The 23,226-nt window shown below is 42.3% G+C and overlaps 1 protein-coding gene across 2 annotated transcripts; it reads right to left on the reverse strand.

Moving 5' to 3' along the window:
* Positions 1-575: 575 nt before the first annotated feature.
* Positions 576-7,803, reverse strand: LOC123135508 (disease resistance protein Pik-2). Of its 2 annotated transcripts, XM_044554593.1 has the most exons (5): positions 7,375-7,803; positions 6,146-7,240; positions 5,964-6,050; positions 4,812-5,561; positions 576-2,815 (listed from the first exon to the last, which is right to left on the reverse strand). In XM_044554593.1, exons 2-5 carry the CDS (start codon positions 7,190-7,192, stop codon positions 899-901), a joined length of 3,801 nt encoding a protein of 1,266 aa, XP_044410528.1. In that variant the 5' UTR covers positions 7,193-7,240; positions 7,375-7,803; the 3' UTR covers positions 576-898. The 2 variants fall into 2 exon arrangements, with proteins under 2 accessions (XP_044410528.1, XP_044410527.1); XM_044554592.1 differs by having other exon boundaries at positions 6,146-7,803.
* Between the last annotated feature and the right edge of the window lie 15,423 nt (positions 7,804-23,226).

Here is a 23,226-nt window from a genome sequence, read left to right on the forward strand (position 1 = left end):
ATTGCTCGTCAAGTGTTGGAAACTCGAATCACTAGGAGATGACTTCAGACAGAACACCGAATTTTCCAATTCTGAACCATTCATGTTCTAACCTCGTATGTGGTTGATTTCAGACACAACGTGACACTATTTGTAAAGAGCTTGATTGTCTGTTCAAGCACCAAACTTTGTCTTTCATGCTCTTTTCTCTCTTGCTAAAGTACTTATTTTACCTATTATTGCTGGAATTACCCTACTTCACAGAATCAGTCATAAGAAGTTCAAGAAGCTGTTCTATTTTATGACTAATCTCAGAGCAATCAAGAAGCTGCAATGCTACTTCTTGAATCATTTACTTTGGAAACAGATTCTCACTTCCTCTGCTATCCGTATGAACAGATAAATTTACTAAGTACTTCCTCTGACCCATAATAAATGTGGTTTTAGTTCAAATTAATCCATAACAAGTGTCATGGTTTTACTTCAACTTTGAACTAAAATCGGGACACTTATTATGGACCGGAGGGAGTAATATTTTTGGCTTCAGTTAGCAGAGTAACAGCTAGCACCCAATTCCAGCTGAAGTGTACAGTACAAGACCGCAATGGAAGAGCTCTGTATGTATTACAGCACTGCTGAATTGAGCCGAGTATCATGCATTAACACAGTTTTTTCAAAACAAATATGTACATCAATCAGTAGTTCTGCAACGCCTATTCGCTCAATGAAAAAAAAAAAGTACAGATTTGTAACCTTGGAGTTGCCGCTAGAGTCAAGAAATTAAATTCAGTAGGATGAACAAACATCTTTCAGATCTCAGAACTGCGGTCTCTGGCTATCTGCTAGTACTAGAGGAACAAATACTTGGTTTATGCATGTGTGTAAGCACGTCATGAGACACATAGAGAGAGAATAGAGTTTAGATGATATTCACCCTGACGTGCTTCATATGTTCCGCGACCTGCCTCTGCACCTCTTCCTGCACACGTTTACTAGTCAACCGAATTTCCTTGAGGCTTATGAGGGCTGTCAGACCGGAGAATGCGTCCTCTCCCAAGCAGTAGCACCAACTAACTTGTAGCAGCTCCAGCTTAGGCATTGTGTCATCTCCAAACAACACCGATTCTAGGTCACTCAATCCATCGAGCTCCAGCACCATGAAACTCTGGAAAAATGAGCTCTGGAAATGGAGCTGTGTCCCCACGAACGAGTTATTCTTCAGGCGAAGAACTGCAAGACATGGTAGACACCCAAGGGCTTGTATGGCATCATCATTCTGCTTCAATTCGGTACGCTCTAGCACCAACTTGGAGAGATTCTGAAGCTTATGGATCCATGCTGTCACACAGACTAGCCTACCAAACAGAGTGAGGCTCTCGAGGCTGCTTGGTGGCAACAAACCCTCACCCAGACAGCCATCTAAACGATTCCTCTCTTCGGGCAGATCCTCCTTTGCTTCAACTGACAGAGACTGAAGTTGATTGTGACCAGCAATGGCAGACCAAAAATCATTGCTGTTTCTGTAGCTCATACCAACCACTTTAAGCTTACGGAGCTGAGTAAGATCTACAAACTCTTTTATAGTGGCCTTTCCATTGCTACGAGAAACATGGACAACACCTAGTGTGTGAAGGTCCTTCAGTTCACCAATCCCTCTAGGAAGTACAATGCCACATCGACGCACCTTAGATACACGGAACAGATTGAGTATATCATACCTGTTCAAACCAGCGTCTAAACTTTGTGGTCTCAAGAAAAGATGACCTCGCGGAAAACAAATGCCACATGTTTGACATGCAGAATTGGAAATGCAACCAGTGTAATCTTCATAATTCTTAACTATGTCATCCTTTTCCTTGACATTGCATCCTCTGTTCCAATAACCATCTGCTCGAAGGTGTTGTAGCTTCCTAAGATTGGTGATTGTTGTTGGTAACTCAAATATACTTGTACCTCTAACATCCAGCGTTTGGAGGTGCTGCAAATTCCGCAAAGAATTAGGAAGATATAAAATGCTGTGACATCCTCGTAGAGAAAGGTACTTGAGGTGACTGAGCTTCCCGATTTGATCAAGATGATGATCTCTTAACCCCAGCGTGTCTTCTAAGTCAAGCACTCGCAGGAACCTCATATTATCAGAGAGAAAAAATGATCTCCATTCTCCGAACACGGTCAATGACCGTACGTGCGACAAGTCTAGCATGCTCTCCAACGCATCTTTATCCCTTTTCCAATTGCTTCCTATGACAAGATGGCGTATTGCACCTTGTGTGTCGCTCAAACAACAGCCTTCCTCAAGCGTGAAAACAAGGTTTTCCTCCCTAGCCTTTGAGATGCATATTTCACGGATCATATCATGAAGTTGGCAAGAACTGATTTTCTGGCTGTAATGGTCTATGCCTTCCCCTGGTAGGATCATACTCCTATCCAGGAGCTCGTCAAAGTACCTCTGACAAAATTCAGCTGCAGTCATGCCATGCATATCCCTTGAGTAACCCTCTGCAATCCACCGCCTCACCAAGCGACCCCACCTTATTCTGTGGTATTCTGGAAAAATGGACAAGTATAAGAAAGCTGACTTGAGATGGTATGGCAGACCATCGTAGCTCCTCATAAGAATTGTCCTTATTGTCCTAAGTTCTGGATTTATTTCCAATTCAGTGCTAATACGATCATTCATCTTCCTCCATTCAATAGCAGTTTTTGGCTTAGTGGCTAGGAATCCACCAATAGTCGATATTGCAAGGGGAAGTCCGTCACATTTCTGCAGGGTAACTCTTGCTTGCTCCATCATAGCTGGGACTAAATCATTTTTTCCAATATTATCCTTGAATACCTGCAATATACATAATTTGACAAAGTTAATTACTTGGATTAAATAATGTTAAATCAGGAATATGAAATAATATTACTTGTTGGTCCTAGCTTCAACTTGTGGCTTCTAGATTCACTCAAACCTTGACCCTAACTTTACTATGAAAATGAATTTCCAATCCTAGGGCTAACTTTACTATGAAATTTTTCTTTCCTCCTTTGGTTTAACATTTTTGTTGGATCCATTTTGTTACTATTGAGTAGATTCACTCAAACCTTGACCCTAAGGTTGGTAATTTTAGTTTATTTTCTGACAAGATTTACTCAAAACAATACCAGCAAAACGATGATACTTTTTCAATAAGATAACATCGACTACAAAAAATACTGGCAAAAAAAGAGACTCACACGCCTACAAAATAATTTAGCTACTTCACCTGCTTCCATTGTCCATTGAACAAACAAGTACCACTCTTTAAGTATGGTCAGAACATTTCACTGCAATTGTCTCAAGGAGGCAAAACATTTATATCAAGTTCAAACAACCTACTTAATTATGATCTCTACACAAATCTTTGTTGCATTTCTGTGGCATGTGGGAAAAAATTTAGGGCACAAACTAGGTAGTTTAACCCTTCAAATTTGTTTGCACAGGACACAAACTACACATTTTTTTATGAATCATTTTCCAAGAAAGCGCAGAAGCTTCGTGCCATGTTACATTGATATAAAGGAACAACAATAAGCTTAAGACTACACAAGTACAAGCAAACACGAACATAGAGGACAACAAATGACAAATCACTAGGCACTCATTATACTAAACACTCCACCAAATCAACAACGGCATTAGTGAGTTCAACGCACGGTATGGCATAGATCAACGAAACCTCTGTCCTGAGGAAAGAGAATCTAGCTCCACAAAGAAAGGCGGAACTGGACCACCCCAACTTGAGAGAAGACATTTGGCCCTTGCCGGCAGCAAATCATCGCTCGCCTAGCTCGCACCATAGACAGAGGTGCCCCAGCCACAACGAGGTGTATTCTCCTTCCACCAAGTAGTCCAAATATGGTGTGACCCACGCAATGAGGAGGAAGAACCGGCAGGACCATGACAAGCATGCAAGTACATGGTCCCTGCACACTGCATGAAGATGTTGAACTACCAACCGCGGACAACAACCTAGATGCCAAAGCGCCACACAAAGATGTACTCCCTCTGTAAACTAATATAAGAGCATTTAGATCACTACTTTAGTGTTCTAAATGCTCTTATATTAGTTTACGGAGGGAGTACTCTACATATATCACAATAAACTCCTGAGCCACCAGATGTCGGCCCGCCAAGATGGAAAAGCCTTGTTATCTTCCATGCACCACCTATGCACTCAGATACCAGCCAAAACAGACGTTCAACCACGTGGCACTTGACGCGAGATCCTCCACGATTCGCTCCATTGCCATGCTAAGCTGCGACACCTACACATAATGGACGCCACCGTACACCTATGAGCTAGACAGTGCCCCGCAAATCCAGCGAGCTGCCAGCAGTGGCTCACCTTGGCGGAGCAACATGCTAACTGCTGCCGTGGGCTCCACCAAATCTACAGCAACACCACCGCAAGACTCCATAGCATCCATACAAGTGCCAACCCATGGCCATCGCCAGGCCATGACTTGAAGGCCCCAACACGCCGCACATCAGGAATATCCACTCGTAGAGTTACCGTGTACAAGACCGCAACCCAGTCACACCACACGAACCACTCATGGTGTTGGCGCCAGCCTGGAATTCAGCAGGCTAGACCAGATCTAATATTTTCCGATATCGATTGGTGGGCTAACTCCTAGATCTAATATTTGGGTATCAACTATATTAGAGTTTTCAAGTAAGACATCGGCTTTTATACTTCTAAATTCTGAATTGAGAGAATGTCAGCCTTATGAATATAATCTTATGTGAGGCAAGACTAATATAATATGAAGCCAAAACTCGTATGAAAAGGAAGAAAGGGTACCTTCTTTATGAAGAGGTCAAGTGCAGCGTCATCTGTCAAACCTTCAAGATAGCACATGTTCTTGTATTCTCCTGAACATTGCCTGGCAATATTTTTTTCTCTTGTGGTGACTATGATTCTTCCAGCATTATCCAAATACGATTTGACCAACTCCCATTCAGAAGTGGACGATATATCATCAAGAACAACAAGGCACCTTTCCATTTTTAGCACCCGAACTAACTCCTCCTTCAACTCTTGAAGTTTCATCCCCAATATGCTTTTCTTTTGTATTCCAATTGTTGCTGATCCGGTAGGATCTTCTTGAATAGTATGCTGAAGCTGCAAAGCCAAATCTCTAAGGAGTACTTCAGGATTAAAAGGACGCATTGCAGTGGCCCAAGCACGCTTCCAACCACCAAGCTGCTGGCTTTGGTAGATACTTCGGACAAGAGTTGTTTTCCCAAGACCCCCCATTCCCCAAACTGAGATTACCTTACAGCCATCATTGTTGTCTGGTTGGCCAACTAATTTAATAAGAATGGATTTCTCTGTTTCTCGCCCACATAGCACTTCATCAGCTAGCACCAGTGTCCTGCTGCGATCAAATTTATTTCTAGCAGTTGAATTGTAAAGTTTGTCTTCACCTGCATTTTGGGGTTCTGGATCTTCCTCCTGTATTTCATTGGTGAGCATTGTTGTATTTTTCTCGGTAGTAGCAACTTTCTTTAAGTGAGAAATGGGCATGGCAGAACATGATGCACGCATACCCTGAACAAAAAACAGATCTATGAGAATGTATGTACTTGTGCTCTACACATTTTCACATGTAGACTACCTACATGTCCTTTTACATATTGGGGATTTTCAAGTGCACACCTCATGTATGCCCAACAAATTATCCTTAGTTCAACTTTAATGCACAATGTGTTTTTCAATTAGCTTAAATTCTGCTATGAGGCATGTCTTGACATGTCTGTTTTAGTTCCCGCAAATTTTAAAGGTTGTTGAATATGTTTGAGCAGCAGGATTATCTCATCCATACGCTTGAGGGGGCCGTGCATGTGTGAAGATAAAAAAGAATACACAAACAAGCATTCATAGTACAACCCAAGTATAACCCATAGATATAGGCAATTAAAATTGAATTTTGATCAGCTGGCAGAGTCCCACCTTCAGTTTCTCCTCCACAGCAGCAAGCCTTGCTTCATCATTGCTGTCCAACTTTGCCTCATTAACACTAACCAGTTCCTCTGAAGTCTGAAATTAAAAGTGAAATGAAAAAAGAATCAATCATCCATATGGAAGAAGAAACAATCTATAGCTCAAATTAAACCATACAAGAAAAGAATTACCTTCTTGTGAAACAAATAGATAGTTTGATCACATGACAACTGCTTGAATTCCGAAACTTGGTACGTTTTCTCTATGCACAGGCTTGCAATTTCTGCTTGCTGCGTGGATACGATGATTCTACTTTGTTTCTTGTTGTCAGGAAAGTACTTCCTTATACAATGCCACTCCGCTATTGTGGATAGGTCATCAATTACAACCAGGTAACTATTTCTACTCAACTGCTCAGTAAACACACAGACTAAATCACTTTGATTCATCCTCTCCATCTTGGTCAGAACATTAGCCCCAACATTCGTTTCCTGGTCTAGTTCTCCGGCCTCATCATGGGAATTTTCATAAAATTGCCTCACCAAGCTCCTGAGGAACTCTTGTGGATCGAAAGGATGCATCAAGCTAATCCAAGCACAGAATCCAAACTTTTTCTGTAACTTTGGGTCTTCATAAACCTCATGGATGGCAGACGTCTTCCCGAGATCACCGCTAGTTCCCCACACGGCGATCACCCTGAGGTCCACATCATTGCTCGTAATAAGCTGGCGGAGGTCCACCTTTGATGATGGACTGCGCTCAACAGCGACAAACATTGCCGCAGCAGCAATGCCGGCATGCTCCTCTGCCACGGTAGGCTTGGAACCTGAGCTGTCGCCGATGAGGCGGTAACGGAAGTTTCTGTTGCTCACGTCCTCTACCTTGGCCCTGAGCTTCTTCATCTCCTTGGCGATGCGGCGGCGCTCCACCATGGTTCGCCGGCTGCGCCACCAAGACTTCTTCTTCTCCGAGAGGAGGGAGAAGTCCATGAGGCTGTCCTCCACGAGGTAGGCCAGGTCGCGGACGTGCTTCACCCAGGTGGTGATCACCTTTTGCTGGCCGCGCCCTTGGTCGGCAGTCATGAGGAAGGACTGCATCATCTCGAGCTCTTCGGCGATGAAGGAGACATCACCCTCAACTCCAAGCTGCAGGGCAACTTCCTCCGCGGCCTTGGACCTGGCGTAGCCTAGCGCTCCGACGAGCACGGACTTTCCCACGCTGACCACCGTCGCCTCCATGCCTCTCGTCGCTCGCTGCTGCAGAAGGTGCTGGTGCCAAGGCTAGATCTGGTAGTGGTGGGGTGGGTGTGGAGCAAAATGGTGAGGGGATCAGCTGCCAGGCCGAGGTGCATTTGTGCTATGGAGCAGCTGCCGATGCGGAGCAATAAGTGAGCCAGCCATTGATTGCATTGCAGTGTTACCTGACATCGCAATGTTGATGGAGAGGAATTGATGGAGCCTGACATTGCTTCAGAGGAATAGCGAGAGCATCCGATGCTGCCCCGTCTTTGATGTTCACACTTGTCTTGACCAAAGCCACCGACCGAGGAGGCGTGGACCACCGCCGGCCGTGTCCCGTCCCGACTGCGCCGACGGCACCCCGGAATCGAAGCACCACAGCGGCCACGCAATCGGAGCCGCCGCCGTCGCATCCGCCACCGAACCACCGTCGCCGCTCACTTTTCCGAATCCCACCGCACCCCATCGCCAGCCAGGATCCGTCGTCGCGCGAAGCTTCTCCGCCGGAAAACCTGACCGGCGTCGCCGCCGCCGGATCGAACCAACCGAGGTGCCGCTTTTTTTTTCGAGGGTTCGAGCCGTCGAGGGACCACTTTTAGATTTTTTTTTGAGAGAACCACTTTTAGATTTGGGGTAGAGTGAAGGAAGTGTATTACGGTTCCCAACAATGAAGGCGTATTTCCCCCTCTTTCACGTTTGAGTTACTTTCATCTCGGCATTTTATCAACTCACAACAAACTCTACTCTATTTTCCCTTAATTTCAGTGGCTAAATTAAGGATTAAAATGTAAATACATCACGAGTGATTAAACTTATCCAACACATGTCAGTGGGTGTGAGCGTACGCAGAGCTGGGTGGAAGGTTGTAGCACGTCAGTCTAACTCCACATCGCTTCGTATCCCTCTCTCTGCTTTCTCACTCTCGCGATCAATCCAGGGCAGCGGTGGCGGAGGTCATGCGGCACTGCGACCGGCGTCGGAGGCGATGCATGACCCGCATCGTCATCTTCCAGGTGGAGCACGTCCTTCGTACGGTAAGTCGCGCCCTCCATGTTTTTCTTCATCCCGATTATCTCTTCCTTGGTAGGGTTTGCCGGAGTGAGAATAATCCTTTGGCGTGCTTGATCTTCATCTTTCATCCAAGCTATGTGTGATATATGTGTATGTGGATTGTTGCGGAGCAGATTTGGGCACATTGTTCCTGAATTTTGCTAGGGTTTATTTGGGGCTTTTTGAAAGTAGGCGCCTTTACCTGTCAAAGTAGCTGGTCATGCTTATGTGCACAACAAATTAGCCTATAATATTGCTCAGATGTGACCATTTGTCTTGTTGGTCATTTCTGCTCGTATTTGAAGATTTTTCGAATTAATTTTGTTGAAAGATTTTTAACTGAATTTTGGTGACGCTTGATGTACAGTTAACTGAATTTTGGTGATAGGTGTTGTACTGAATGTGTGCACCGCACAGAACTGAATATATGTGTTTATTTTATGAACTGAATATATGTGCTAAATGGCTGTTTAGCGCGATCGATGATGTGAGTTTGTGCCTAGTGATGTGGGGTGGGGTGCGCCGTGGCGGCAAACCCTTATCCTTTGGTATTTTTGTTCTCCTCCCGGTTAATATATAAACTGATAGATCTCATGCGGTGCCTTTAAAAAAATAGATTTAACTTGGTTTAGGTGCAATCAAATTATCATATTGTTTATTTTTTTGCGTCTCAAGTAAATAGTGGGAGGTAATTAACAGCCATACTTGCTGAATATTACTTTGACAATTAGCAAGTATATTGTACTAAATAATTGGCCAGTTCCATCAATATTACTCTATATGACTTTATTAGGAGGAAACTGACTCCAATATATCTAAATCTATACCTAATAATAAAGGGCTATTTCTTATGGCGGTACGTCATAAAAATTACCCAAAAGTTACAGAAAATTACCCACCAATGCCACCTATATTGCGCTCTGCGCGCTGCAAGAACATGTAGCGCGCCCATTTGGGCCGGGACATAACCAGGTGGCCTGTTTTGTAAATTTCGTTTTTCGTTTTTGGTTTTTTATTTTTCATTTTCCTTTTTCATAAATTCTTTTTATAATTGAAATAATTTGAGACTTAAAAATTTTAAGAAAATAAAAAGAGAGAATTTTGAAAACCATGAATTTTCAATAAATCATAAATTATTTGTCGTTGCAAGAAATGTTCGTGATATTGTAAAAAAATGATTGCTTATTTAGAAAATGTTCCAAATTTTGAAAATAAGGAAATTTAAAAATGTTCTTGATGTTTTACAAAGTTTGTGTACTAAATTTTTTTAATGAAACTGAACAAAATATCCTAAAAACTTAAAAAGTGTTCGTGAATTACAAAATAGTTTATTCATATAGAAAAATGATCACTGATTCTAAAATTGACCATGCATCTCAAGAGATGTTCTTTAAGTCAAAAAACAGTTCATGAATTTCCAGAATGGTTCCACCAATTTCCAAAAAAATGTGCATCAATTCTAAAAATGTTCGCCGATTCAGAAAAAAATGTTTTATTTTTTTCAGGATTTTCTTTGCAGATAATACAAAATGTTCATGAATTCAAAAAAAAAATCTTGACTTTAGAAAATATTCAGAAATTTGTAAAAGTGTTCATGAATTTAAAAAATGTTCAAGATTTCAAATATGTGCACGAGTTAAAAAATGTTCATGATTTCACAAAATTGAGAGTGACAGTGTATATCGGTGATGCAGTAAAATGTGGTCATGGCGATTGGAGATTGTGAATTCTTTTTTCTCCCGTTTCAAATCATGAGCCCTTTTGCTATTAATGATTACTACCTCCGTCCTGGTTTATTGGCCCCCTTTGTGATTTGTGCCAATTTTTTACCGAAGATTTAACTAACAAAACGTTAATGCATGTCAATAAAATATATATTGTTGGATTCGTATTTGAATGTAGTTTTTAATGATACATTTTTTCGTGACATGCATGAACATTTCGTTAGTTAAATTTATGGTCAAAAGGTACGGAATACATTGAGGACCAATAAACCAATACGGAGGTAGTATAAGCTTATTATCACACGGACATATAACATATGACTCGTGTTCCCATGAAAATATCATGTGCCTGCCTCTAATGGCATCTCTTAAAAGAACATGCTAACACAGATTGTGTGGTCTCCCTAATATAGCAAAGAAAGTTTTGCTCACGCTAATATTGAGGACTTGAGGTACGTTGCAAACAAATCAGCGTGACTAATTGTGAACAATCATGCTTTTGATTTTCCTTTTAGTCTCTCAAACGAAAACCCCACCCCCTCTATATATATATATATATATATATATATATATATATATCGAAAAAGGTTTTCGCCCCGCTTTATAGATAAAGCAAACCGCCACAGAGCACCCATACAAGGACTAGTCCACAACTCACACACCCAAGTCTCACAATAAGAAGTACAATAGGTTCTGCTGAGGGCACAGTTCAACAAGCCCAAACAAAAGAGAAAAAGAAAAAGAACGACCGGGGGAGGCCAAAGAAGGCCCGGCCCGTAATCCGGCTCGGATGGAGGCGGGGGAGGCGGTGGCGACACACGGACAGCTATCGAGCGGAGGTCGGCAATGAAGGCAGAGATGGCGTCCCTGTCCGAGGGGCACTAAGCGCCCGCCAAAGCTGTAAGTAACCAGACAATTTGAAGAGGGCGCCAGTAGCACGTCGAAGCGGAATGCGCTGAATCACAAGTCTAAGAGGGTCCAAGCGAGGGTCCCAATCTCCAACCACCTAATGTGGCTAGAATGCTGGGGGTGTTCTGGAGTTCGGCGAATAGGTCGGGGAAATTGGGGTGGGGGGGAGGGATGAGACTTGGTGAAATCTTTCTCCCTTTTGTTTTTGTTTTCTTTTGTTTTTCTCCTGACGACGGCGTCTCCCTCTCCCACACTACGCGAATATCATCGGAACCATGCATGTGGTGGCAACATATCAGTTGACAGATAACGGTTACTTAAATGCGTACACAAAATAGATACATATATATAAATGATGGTTTCTTAGCTGCGTCGACAATGTTTCACATTGAGCTTCTTCTCTTTCTTGTTCGTTGCCGAATAATTGAGCCCCTCCTTGTAACTTTTCCGGAACCATGGAGTACGATCTTTCTTAGGTAATGTAGTATTGATTCTTCTTCTTAAGTATGCTTCATTGTCATCGTCATCTTCCCTCATCGGGTTGCCGTATTGGTCGTAGTCTTCCTCGTTGGCGATTCCATCCATTCCGACGAAGCTTCTTTTGGATCTCCTCACAACAACACGACTGGGATTCACTACTTGGAAAAACCCTAGTAGTAGTGCGCGTTTTAACGCTATCAGTAGCGCGGGTGGCCGTGCTACTAATAAGGCACTACAGCTAACAGATAGTAGTAGCGCTCTATGTACACGCGCTACTAGTATTGACTGTATCAGTAGCGGCTTTCCAACATGCGTTACTAATAAGTAGCTGTAGCGCTTTTCTTTACCCGCGCTACTGCTGTATCTTTCAACATTTTTTCCCTGCTTCCTATTGATCTAGAATAGTACCCCGTTAATAAACTGCAATTTCACATATACCAGATAACAATATCATTAACCACAATGCCATATAGTCATACAGTAGTCATACAATATCATTAAGCATTATAGGTACTCATATATAGTCAACATGCATCCTCACACACATATATGGTTCATACTGGAGCATATATGATAAGCAGTACTAGGTAGTCATAGAGCATATAGCAGTCTACTAGGGGTAGTCATACAGCCACACACATATGTAGCTCTAGATGATATCGACGACGACTATCATCCTCTAGCCATGGTGGTGGGTGTTCCTGACAGTAATTAGGATGGCCTATTCAACACGAAGATTCTTGCCAACGAGGAAGTTCTTCCACCCAACCGAGCTGAAGTGTGTGCGACCGTCTGTCGTGCGCACATGTGGTGATGGAGCCCCTTGTGGTAAGGCGTATTCCACCAGAGCCTTCTTCATCAGGCTCGATACCACAACTCACAGATAGGCTCTTTGGCAGTTTCTGAATAAGAAAAACATATCAATTAATAAGTAGCCTCGCACATACTCTTGCAAATATATTTCTACTAAGTATAGGTTTCTACACTATCAAAAACAGTACTACATTTCTACTAAGCTTGAATTCTGCTAAGTAAGCATGTAATTGGATTGTACACCAAGTATAACATACCATAACATGTCGATCAACAATGGTTGTTGTCAGGCGGGTCACCAATGGCACCCCGACAAAGTCAACACATGGCAGAATTATGTCCCATAGGTTGCACACCTCGTCCTCGCTCAGCCTTATTCTTCGATTGTAGATGGATTCATCAAGTGGGTCCTCATCATCTTCATCCGTGTTGAGATAAATGACGGCCAGCTTGGGTCTTTCTGCTCTGAAGGAGAAGCTGACCAACTCACCACCAATGATACCCATGTGGGAGATGAAACGGTTCCATCCATATCCTCTGATCTTTGACATATTTCGTCCTTTCTCGACCTCCATAGTGTAGGGGCCCCCAGGAGCCTCAAAGGTCACCGTGTCTCCGGTCAGCTTGTTGAATTTCAACCTCACATTGCATGGGACAATCGGGTGTATACACAATGATATATACACAATGCATTAATGCCAATAACACTAAAAACAAAATAGTTGTTACAAGTTTCATATATTTTGTTACCGTCGTAGGAAGAAAACTCGGCTGGAAGTAAATGTCGAACAACGTGCCAGTTGCAAGGCTGCTGACGCATCTTGACTTGCATAGTCGACATGGTGGTGGTGGTGGTGGTGTGGCCATTTTCCTAAAGCAATATTAGAAAAGGATTAACGATCCACTTCAGAGGAAAAATCCGGCATGACCTTTGCTAAAAAAGTACATATCGAGCGTTTGAAATTTGCCGGAACGGAAATTAATCAACATTCCGGCAAAACATAGGCCACTCGGAGCTGTTACCTGCAAACATGGTCACTTGGGCAAGCACATATCCTATTTGAGAAACACTAGATATACATGTTTATATCTACATCATATGAGCAATTCTTGAGCAACACTAAATAAACTAGTTGTACTAAAAAATCTACATCATCATCTATTCAAAATGTTCTATACCTAAAACATCTACATCATCATCCACTATTACTATTTCTTTTAATAAACCCTAAAAATATGCCCTAAGTTCACAATATAACAAGTACATAACATTTTTTCAAATTCTACCAACTAAAATTTTCCATTACTAAAATTTCTAATCAAAAGACCTAAAATTTCCTATTCTATTCAAAACACCTAAAATAGGCTAAAAAATTATTCTATTACAGAACCTACATTCTACAATGTCTACATTCTAAAATCTACATTTAAACTACCTACATTCTAGAAGAACAGAGAGAAGGGAGGGAGGAGGGGTAGCAAGGAGGGAGGGAGGAGGGGTAGGAAGGAGGGAGGGAGGAGTGGTAGGAAGGAGGGAATATATGGGAAGGATGGGGAGGGAGGAGGAGGGAGGTAGGAGGAGCTACCTCAGTGGCGGTGACGGCGGGGAGGGGGAGGGGGGCGAAGGCAGCGGGATGGAGGAGGGAGGGGGCGACGGCCGGCGGGATGGAGGAGGAAGGGAGCGACGGCCGACGACGGGATGGAGGAGGGAGGGGGCGACGGCCGGCGGCAGGATGGAGGAGGGAGGGGGCGACAATGCGGCGGTGGCAGATGACAGGGCCGGTGCAGGGAAGAGTGAGTTGGATTAGAGAGAGGAGAGTAAGGGGCGGCCTAGTGATAGGATGGCTTTAGCAGTAGCGCGTATCTCGGTAACGCGCTACTGCTAAATGCCCTAGCAGTAGTGCCTTCCTATAAAAAGCACTACTGCTAAGTGTAAGGATGCAAAAATACATTGGCCATCAATGTAAAAATATATTGGCCATCAATGATCTTTTTGTGTACAATCTGAATTGTCAATATGAGTCCTCTCCCGGTAGGAAATGGTGAAGACTCATATTGCGGCCACAAATTCTACACACAGAGTTCAATGAAGAAGACCAAGAGGTTGTGATAGCTTGAGAAGTAACATATTTAAGGTGGTAAACACCCTGTTCGCGGAGCGAGGTGGGACTAAACTTGTGGACCGAACTTAGCAGTAGCGAGTTTTATCGAAAGGCGCTGCTGCTAACATCAATAGCAGTAGCGCTTGATGGCGAGGTCATGGTAATTATAGCAGTAGCGCGGTTTACAAATGACGCGCTACTGCTATGTTTCTTTCAGCAGCGCTTTTTAGTGGCACGCGCTGCTGCTAAATAGTAGTAGCGCCGTATTTTTAAGTGCGCTGCTGGTAAGATTCTGTGTATAAGGTTTTTCCTAGTAGTGATTGACAATATCGGTTATGAAGAAGCATTGTGTCACGTGCTTAGCGTGTACCCATTGGCCCATTAACAAGTGGGCAAACAAAGCCCAATTTTTTTGGCCCGTAACACCTTCCAGACCCATCCCTCCTTAATAGCTAGGAGTAATAATTTTAACTCCTCTCTACACTTTTCATATGTGTACGATGGCATATTGGTATACTACATAACTGAGGGCATGAGAGTATGGTATAATACAAAATAAATCTAGATATATGTTGGAAAGTTTCTATTAAATCTACCGATTAATGATCGACTGATTAATTCAGTTAATAGGCCGATTCACTGATCAATTGCTATTCCTAAAGTGACTGAGCAGCTACCAGTTAACGATTTCTTCAACATTGTCCAAAGCTCAACACATTTTGCGGGAAGTCTTAAGACTAGTCCCTCCACGCTTCCTCGATCGCCGGTCCGAGCCAGAAGCTTCCACAGCTGCAGAAAAGATACCATTTTGTACAATAAATCAGCTAGGTGTCTAATAAAACTTCCTCTATCAAGGCTTTGTTTTTCGTGGTCCATAATGCCCACGCCAACGCGCCAAAGCACATCCCTGCCAAGCGCCGGCCCCTCCCAGTTGTGACAGCTGCCAATCTATAAAATGCGGAAAAACCACTCGGGTTCCAAGACGATCCGATCACCTCTTGAATAGCACTCCATACGAATCTGGCCATAGGGCAGCGGAAAATGATACTCCCTCCTTCCATCTATATAAGGCCTAATGCGTTTTTCAAGACCGCCTTTGACTATTGATAAAATCAATACTACATGACGTGCATAATGTAAAAATTATATCATTGAAAGCTCCTTTCACATACGAATTTGATGATGTGCTTTGTGTAAGTTGCATGTCATATATTATTGCTCTAACATTTGGTCAAAGTTATCCTTGAAAAACGCATTAGGCCCTATATAGATGGAAGGAGGGAGTATGATCACAATATTCGGGGTCCCCGCACCAAACGCACTTGTCATCCCCAGGGCCATGCCGTTTGAGAACCTGATCCCAACTTGGGATCCTCTGCCGGGCCACCTGCCATATAAAGATTTGTATTTTTGCGGGCATTCTGGCCATCCACAGCCCTGACAGATCATAGGGGGTCCTAGATGCGAAAATCTCTTTGTACAATGACCCCGTCGAGAATCTGCCCGATGACTCAAGCGCCAAATTACCTCGTCCCTCTCAGAATCAAGGTGATGAGCGCTAAGTTTGTTACGAAGGTTATCCCATTCAGTGCCTTCCTCCACTCCCAGGGAGCGACGAAACTGCGGTGCCCATCTCCCATGGCGCCACACATCCGCGACCTTGGCGTTTTGATCGGAAGTAATCACAAATAGAGCCGGGAAGGCAGAGCAGAGGCGCTCATCACCGCACCACATGTCCAGCCAAAAATTCGTGGTTTTCCCATTATGGATGGAGGACTTAGTCCCGAGTCTCAGAAGCGGTTGCACCTTCCGCACATCCCTCGCAAATTGGGATAGTTTCGTGTTCCTCTTAAAGTCCACCCCTCCCTGATTGAGGTATTTCCTCATGAAAATGTCTAACCATAACCCATCGGTGCCCGTGAGAATTTTCCACGCCCATTTGGTCATGAGGCACCAGTTCATGACCTTTGTATTAATCATTCCTAGTCCTCCAAGCTCTTTAGGTTGGCAAATATGATCCCAACTTACCATATGGTATTTTTGCTTCCCACTCTCCTTGGCCCAAAAGAACCTAGACCGCACCCTATTGAGCTTCTCGTGAACCCCGTCTTGAAGAAGATAAAAGCCCATGATAAACATTGAGACACTACTAGGAAAAGGGCTATAAATAATATGGACATTAATGGCGCACCGCATATGTGGTACGCCACTGCTATACTAGTAGAATGCCCGTGCGTTGCAACGGGCTACATCGACAACTACTTTTTTACCCTTAAAGCTCTCTTCTTTTCTTTCTTTCTTGATTCTCCCAACTAAAAATTATTTATCAAAGTGATATATGAATTGATAAATTTACGACCATACTAAAATATTAAGAGCTAAAAACATATTTATCGAAGAACATTTCTAGACCACATTCGACATGAAAGTTGTCGTGTCTGAGAGATTATGAACAAACACAATGATGACTTGTCACCAAATCCCATTTATAGTTTAGAACGTGGTTGAAATTATAGCCTTATAGAAGAAAAACTTATCAGAAATGTGCTACAAAAATAACATCTTATGCTTAAAGCCATAGAAGCGAAGATCTTTAATAAGGCCATAAGACATGTAGAAAGCAACATAGTACTCCCTTCGGTCCTTTTTACTCACATATAAAATTTGTCTAAAATTAAACTTTGTAAAATTTACCAACTTTATAGAAAATACAAATAATCACAATATGGAATCAATATCATTAGATGCATCATGAGTTCAACTTTTATAATGTATAACTCTAGTATTGCATAAGTTGATATTTTTTTCATATAAATATGGTCAAAAATATTCTAAATGTCTCAATATTAAGGGTGACGCTATATGTCAGACTAAGAAATTTGATGCAAAGTTGATTTTTCTGGGCTGTTGGATCTTCATCGGATGGTTGTTGTTTATCCTCTACCTCCGGCCTCTTCCTCTTACTGAACCGCCAACTACCACCGGCCGATCCACTCGTCGCCGCCACCCCCGACCGCCTTGCTTCCTTGCCCTCCCCTCTCGCCACCCTCGACCATCCCTCTGGACCACTCCGGCGACCAGATTTTTTCGGCGAGCCATCGCACCCCCACCTACACCTGTCAACCCTCTTCCCGCCTTCGACTATGACGCCACTCCTCGAGCAACATTGGATCTTCATCGAATGGTTGTTGTTTGTCTTGTACCACCGACTTCTTCCTCCTTAACAGCCAACCACCACCCGCTAGCCGCGGCCGCCACCCCCGACCATCCCTCTGAACCAGCCTAGCAACCAGACTTTTCAGATGAACCACCACACCCTTACAAACCTTCTTCCTTGCCTCTGACTGTGATACCAATCCTCACTACCGCTTGAAGTGTCGTCCTTGTCTCCGACGAGGTCCTGGCTGGGCCTCGCAGTGCCATCAACAACTTTGGCCTTAGGTTGCACTTGTGTTCTCCCAGAAATCAACTTGCACAGATTCAAAATTGAATCGACTTACGAATAGCTCATGCACAATATTAATCATGTCTAACTTGTTACCTTTAAACACTTACATAGACATCACATTTCTCCCATTGCCCGTGCATTGCAACGGTGGCAGACTTATTCTGGTGATTTAACAGTGACGTTACTTAAATCTATCTGCCACCAATACAATGTTGGCATCACCATACCCGACTCGCAGTCTCTTCTATCCATGCCCCCATTCAACCAGAATGGTAATAGTCAATTTCAAACATAAACATTAATATAAATTAACTAAACTCTACTTGATATTGACCTAAAATAAGAAGCCGAAAGATCAAACTTCCTTTTGAACAAGAGATGTTGTACAAAAGGTTTACCTAGCTAACCATGATTTATAAGAGAGTATGAAATCAGTCAGACAAAAATCCTCAAGAAGCGCCTCCACCCTGTCCTTCTCCCTCTTTCTAGCCATATCCTCTTTCACCCCTCTTCTCTCTTCTCGCATCCATCCTCTTCCTTTTCACATCCATCCGCACTCTACAACCTTCTTCCTTGCCTAAAGAAAAATAGATAATAAGATGTTAAGGTAAAAACGCATCAACATGGAGTCCCAAAGCTGAAAAAACGTTATGTAATAAAAATAGATGCATGTAACATTAAAAAATGCAGACACCAATACAGAAAGCCTCTGAGTAACTAATAGGTTGTTGTATCAACTACTTGCATGTATACATGAATTCAACTTATATTTCTAAGAAAGGAATGCAGGTTGTGGGGCTTACCGTTATTGCCCTATCAGCAGAACCAAGACAAAACCATCTGTTCCCTGGATCAAATGCTACAGATCACACCCATCCCAAGTGACCACTAATGACCTGTATTACGGAAATAGAAACTGTATTTTATCGCTTAGTGAAAACTAAGGTGCTCTCATAGACCAATATAATTCCAAGAAAATATGCAAAAGAATCTAGAAGATTTAACTATTTTAACCAGTATATAAAAGCTCAGAGTAGGGTTATTGCAATTGCATGCATGATCGAACTAAATCTTATTTTTCTAATCCAAATATGACATTGGTATTTCAAGAACTTATCTGAGGTGCCAAACCTATCAGTTACAACATAAATTGGAAGGTCGCACTTGAAAATCGTACAACAAACAAAATACTCCGATGGATCATGCCATGGAGGTTTAGGCTATTAGTGCAGATGTCAAGAATTTGAAAGACATATGAAGACATGGGAAATTTAAAATAACAACCAAAAGTGCACATTACGTCCTAAAAGTACAATGTCCCAAAGTACAATGATCAGACAACCATAAATAGCCCCACGCCTGCTTGTCTTCTCACATGCCACCGCATCCGTACAAAGAGCAGTGATATACGTAAGACATTATGTCGTCTGATACCAGCGACACAAGCATCCATGCCCATGGGCCATGGTTATCCCAGGAGATGAAAGATCAAGTAAAGAATCAAGTGAATCTGCTAGCCACGTTGAGTCGTACAACCATCAGGGTAAAAGTATAGTACACAAGGCATTACCGAGCATCGAATTGCAAAGGCTATCCAGGAGCTCGCCTAGTCTGAAATCAACTGAGGTGACCTTGTGGTAGCCTGGTAGGCCTAGTCTGAAAGGACAAGCAAGGGTTGGTAGTATATATACTCATCTAAAGCTCGAAATACATGAACAGATTCATAAACATCATTATATGTGACAAAAAATTGTCCAGTGACAAAAGAATGCCAATGTAAATACTAAAAAGAATTTGTTAATCATAGTTGTATGTGTTACATTTTCCTATAAAGAGAAATAAATATGCAGCACTTGGTCGTCAGTGGCAGCATTAAGGACCAACACAATATGCAAGAACATAAATGGTAATGCAGCATCTCACAAAAAAATATATGCTAATGCGGCAATAAAGTCCATAGTAGAATAAAATAGATACCTTGGACGTTCAGAGTCAGTTAAATAAAAAAGTCAACCATCCACTTTTGAAATAAAAATGAATTTTGACCTTTTCTCGAATTCTTCAGATTCCATGAGTTGTATCTTCAATCTCTTGCATCAATCAAGGGTTCGAATTGTCAAGTTTTAGCTATGAGCGTAGATCGAGAATTTAAGTCTGGTGACACCCAGACACAAAAGATGGTCTAGATCTCGAAGAAGAGAATACCCGTGGTTGGCTTGACTACCAACACCTACGGCCGAGAGAAAGAGGCCCCAAAAGATGGGAACAACCACACGGAAGAAACATGTCTAGACTCTATACCCGGGAAAGACACCCCATCAGCGGGAACAAGTTAAGAAGTGGGGGAGGAATAAATCAAAATGCAAAAAGGTGAGGTAAACCTGAAGAACCCAACACAGGATGTTTTCCTTCATCAATCTCTCGACGGCGCCGCTACAATTCAGCAGAATTCTGTTGTCCTCCTAAACAAATTCACAAACAATTATTCCAAAGAGGAAACAACAATTAAAAATGGCTTGCGAGAACGGCAAAGTCAAGGAAAATTACTCACGAACAACAGTAAAACCCAGCACCAAATTATCCACAATGGGGATATGTACGTGAGAAGGATGCATACCGTCGTACGTGCTGCAGATCATCAGTCCAATCCGAAGCACGGAGATTCAGACAGCTAGCTGACAACGAACCCTGATGCCCCCCTCTCGTGCGCACATTAGAACTGGAAGAAATTGTCCTTTGCAAAATAGATGGGCAGCCAGCATCTCCGTACATATGAATATTCACCAAGCAAGAAGATCCCAAAGACGAAATATCTAGCACAACAGCCAATGCACCACCAAAGAGAGGGGCCGCAGGAACTGTCGGCGAGACAGCAGAATTAGGAAGACCGGCAATGGCAATGTGAAACAGAAGCACCACGCGAGGAAGATACAAGACAAAGGCCCACGGCAGAGCACCAGCTGAAACACCACCCAGACCAGGAGGCGGCGTGCCCAAAAATAGACCACCCGCAGAAGCCGAGGGTACATACTTCTTCTCTGGAATCTCTCGAAAAGGGTGCTTCCCCTCACAAATATCCCGACGATAGCAGCGCGCCTCGGCAGGATTAACAACTTCATCTGCAAAAACACAATCTTAAACACAAGAAGAACACAACATGGCAAGATGATCCATACTCTATGCCAATCATGCATCCTGATTACAGAACATTATTTTGAGATGTGAATAATAAAACATAGATGTACAAAATATTCGAGCAACTATTCAAGAAAATATTTGTATAAATTTGAATGCCTTAAGTCAAGAGCTTTGACAACTATTATTTGATCCAGGGTGATAAGAAAAGCACATGAATAGCTAGCTTCCGAAAAAGAATAGAAGGCAACATGGCTTGTTGTTGCTGTCGCCGGAGAGTTGTAGCTGCTTGGTACTGCCTCTTGTGTATCCGGGCCTCGATCTGGTATAGGTCACATGATTATAGTACCAAGAATCAGCATACTGATTTATGAAGCATAAAGCTGAAAATAAATAATTCAAACAAATCAAAGCCATGAATCAAGATCTCTCTTGTAACACTAAATCATATTTCATTTTCAGCCCGGCAAGTTTTTATAAACTGTGCACCACATACTTTTCGACCAGATTTTCCCTTTACTACTGTCTATGACAAATGAAAAACAATACCACATGCTGCATTGCTTAAAAAAATATATGAGCTCCGATAATCATATAATCACATAGAATTATCACTCATAAGAAAATTAAGTGCATCATGCTATTACAATAAAATAGGAGATGCACTTGTATAGTGCCAAGAACAAAACTTGGATTGTTCTAATATATTTTATCAGAAGAAATACCATCCTACCATTTATTAAAAAACTTGGGCTAATTAAAAGGGATCACATGTGCTTATGTTTATGATAGAAAGAAGTCTAAAAATATTGCAATAAACTGAAACTAATGCAGAAAATAGAAAGTATGATGGTGTATTATGTCATTTTTGGAAACATCTCAATAGTGGCTTGCCCAAACAGTGCCCCCATTTCTTGAATTGATAATGCACAAATTCCACCTCCAGACAAATCAGTAAAACTCAAAATATGTGTTAAAATTGATGGTGTTGTTTTGTTCTCATGAACAACGCTGTTAGCATATAAAAATGTAGGCTCATCTCTAGAAAAGAAGGATCTATTAATGTATCTTCTGGAAGAACAGAGCAGGGAATTTGGAGGTTCAGAGTACTAACGTGTATGTTATCAATCGGGAGGCTTCAGCTACTGAACATCTGCACACATTTGCCTCAGATCATAGTTCCATCACTACTTCAAATTCAGTAAGCCACATGGAAGATCGAGGACTAACCTGCGGAACCGATTCCTATTAGAAAGAAGGCGTGTAGATGGAGCAGCACACAACATCAGATCCTTGTATAGCCCAACAGAAGGAGGAGGTTGCCGATCCCGCCGTCGATGTAGGGAACGAGCAACACTGGACCTGATGAAGCCCGTATACAATTTACCAGACTTAAATTCTCAATCTACGTGCCCGGGTATGCTTCATCTAGAAATAGGGTCACCTCCATCATTTCCTCATGAATATATGGGCGGCTCATCCTCTTAAAACGCATAGGAAATCTAGAGAACAAAGTAGGTATCTGTACCTGAAGGTGTGTATGAATCTTAGAAACTTATCAAGTTCGTGTCCTTGGAGATGGTTGTTGGTATGGTAGACTGTCAGGCCATCCAAGTTTATCAGCTTCAGAACTCCCATTTGAGTCACAACTGCAAGTATTGGATGCCATGATAGAAGCAGTGGCATTCGATGGTACATGCCAGCGAAAAATCGTGTCGGACGGTGCTCGTTGAAGATGGCAATGAAGCAGCCGAGCTGCCGACCGTTGATCATCTTCTTGCAGAGTCGCGAACAACCATGACTGCCCATGATGAATAATTGTTTTCTGATGTGAGGTCAACCATGAAAGGTTGGGAGTGCAGGAACCATGTTGAATCTATTTTCAAGTGTCTTAGTTCTATAATATGCAGGCACCAATTTATCTGCAAAGTTTGTAAATAGACATTTACAACAAACATGGTAATATTATTATTAATATATCAAGCTGAAATCAAAACTTCACACGAAACAGACAGTTTCCAGAAAATAGTGATGCATTGACTATTTCCTGAACGTGCATTAAATCATAATGTATATTCAAGTGATGATAACATCAGGACATAACTATGATTTACTGAAAGCTCAAGGAAAGTGGCACACCTTTAAAAATAAAAATACTAATACCATGCCATTTTAGATGCAGATAGTTTTATGCATCAGTACAAACACTCAAGAACAAAACTCCACACAATCTCTTTTAGAAACAAAACTCCAAAACACCCCATGTAGTAAAATAAGTTGGCTAGGTAAAAAAAAGAGCAAATATTCGACATGCCTGACATTGAAAATACTACGAAATATCACGATACTGTCAATTCTCTTGCTGGAAACATT

Source organism: Triticum aestivum, chromosome 6B (genome assembly GCF_018294505.1).
Source record: "Triticum aestivum cultivar Chinese Spring chromosome 6B, IWGSC CS RefSeq v2.1, whole genome shotgun sequence".
Lineage (NCBI taxonomy): Eukaryota > Viridiplantae > Streptophyta > Magnoliopsida > Poales > Poaceae > Triticum > Triticum aestivum.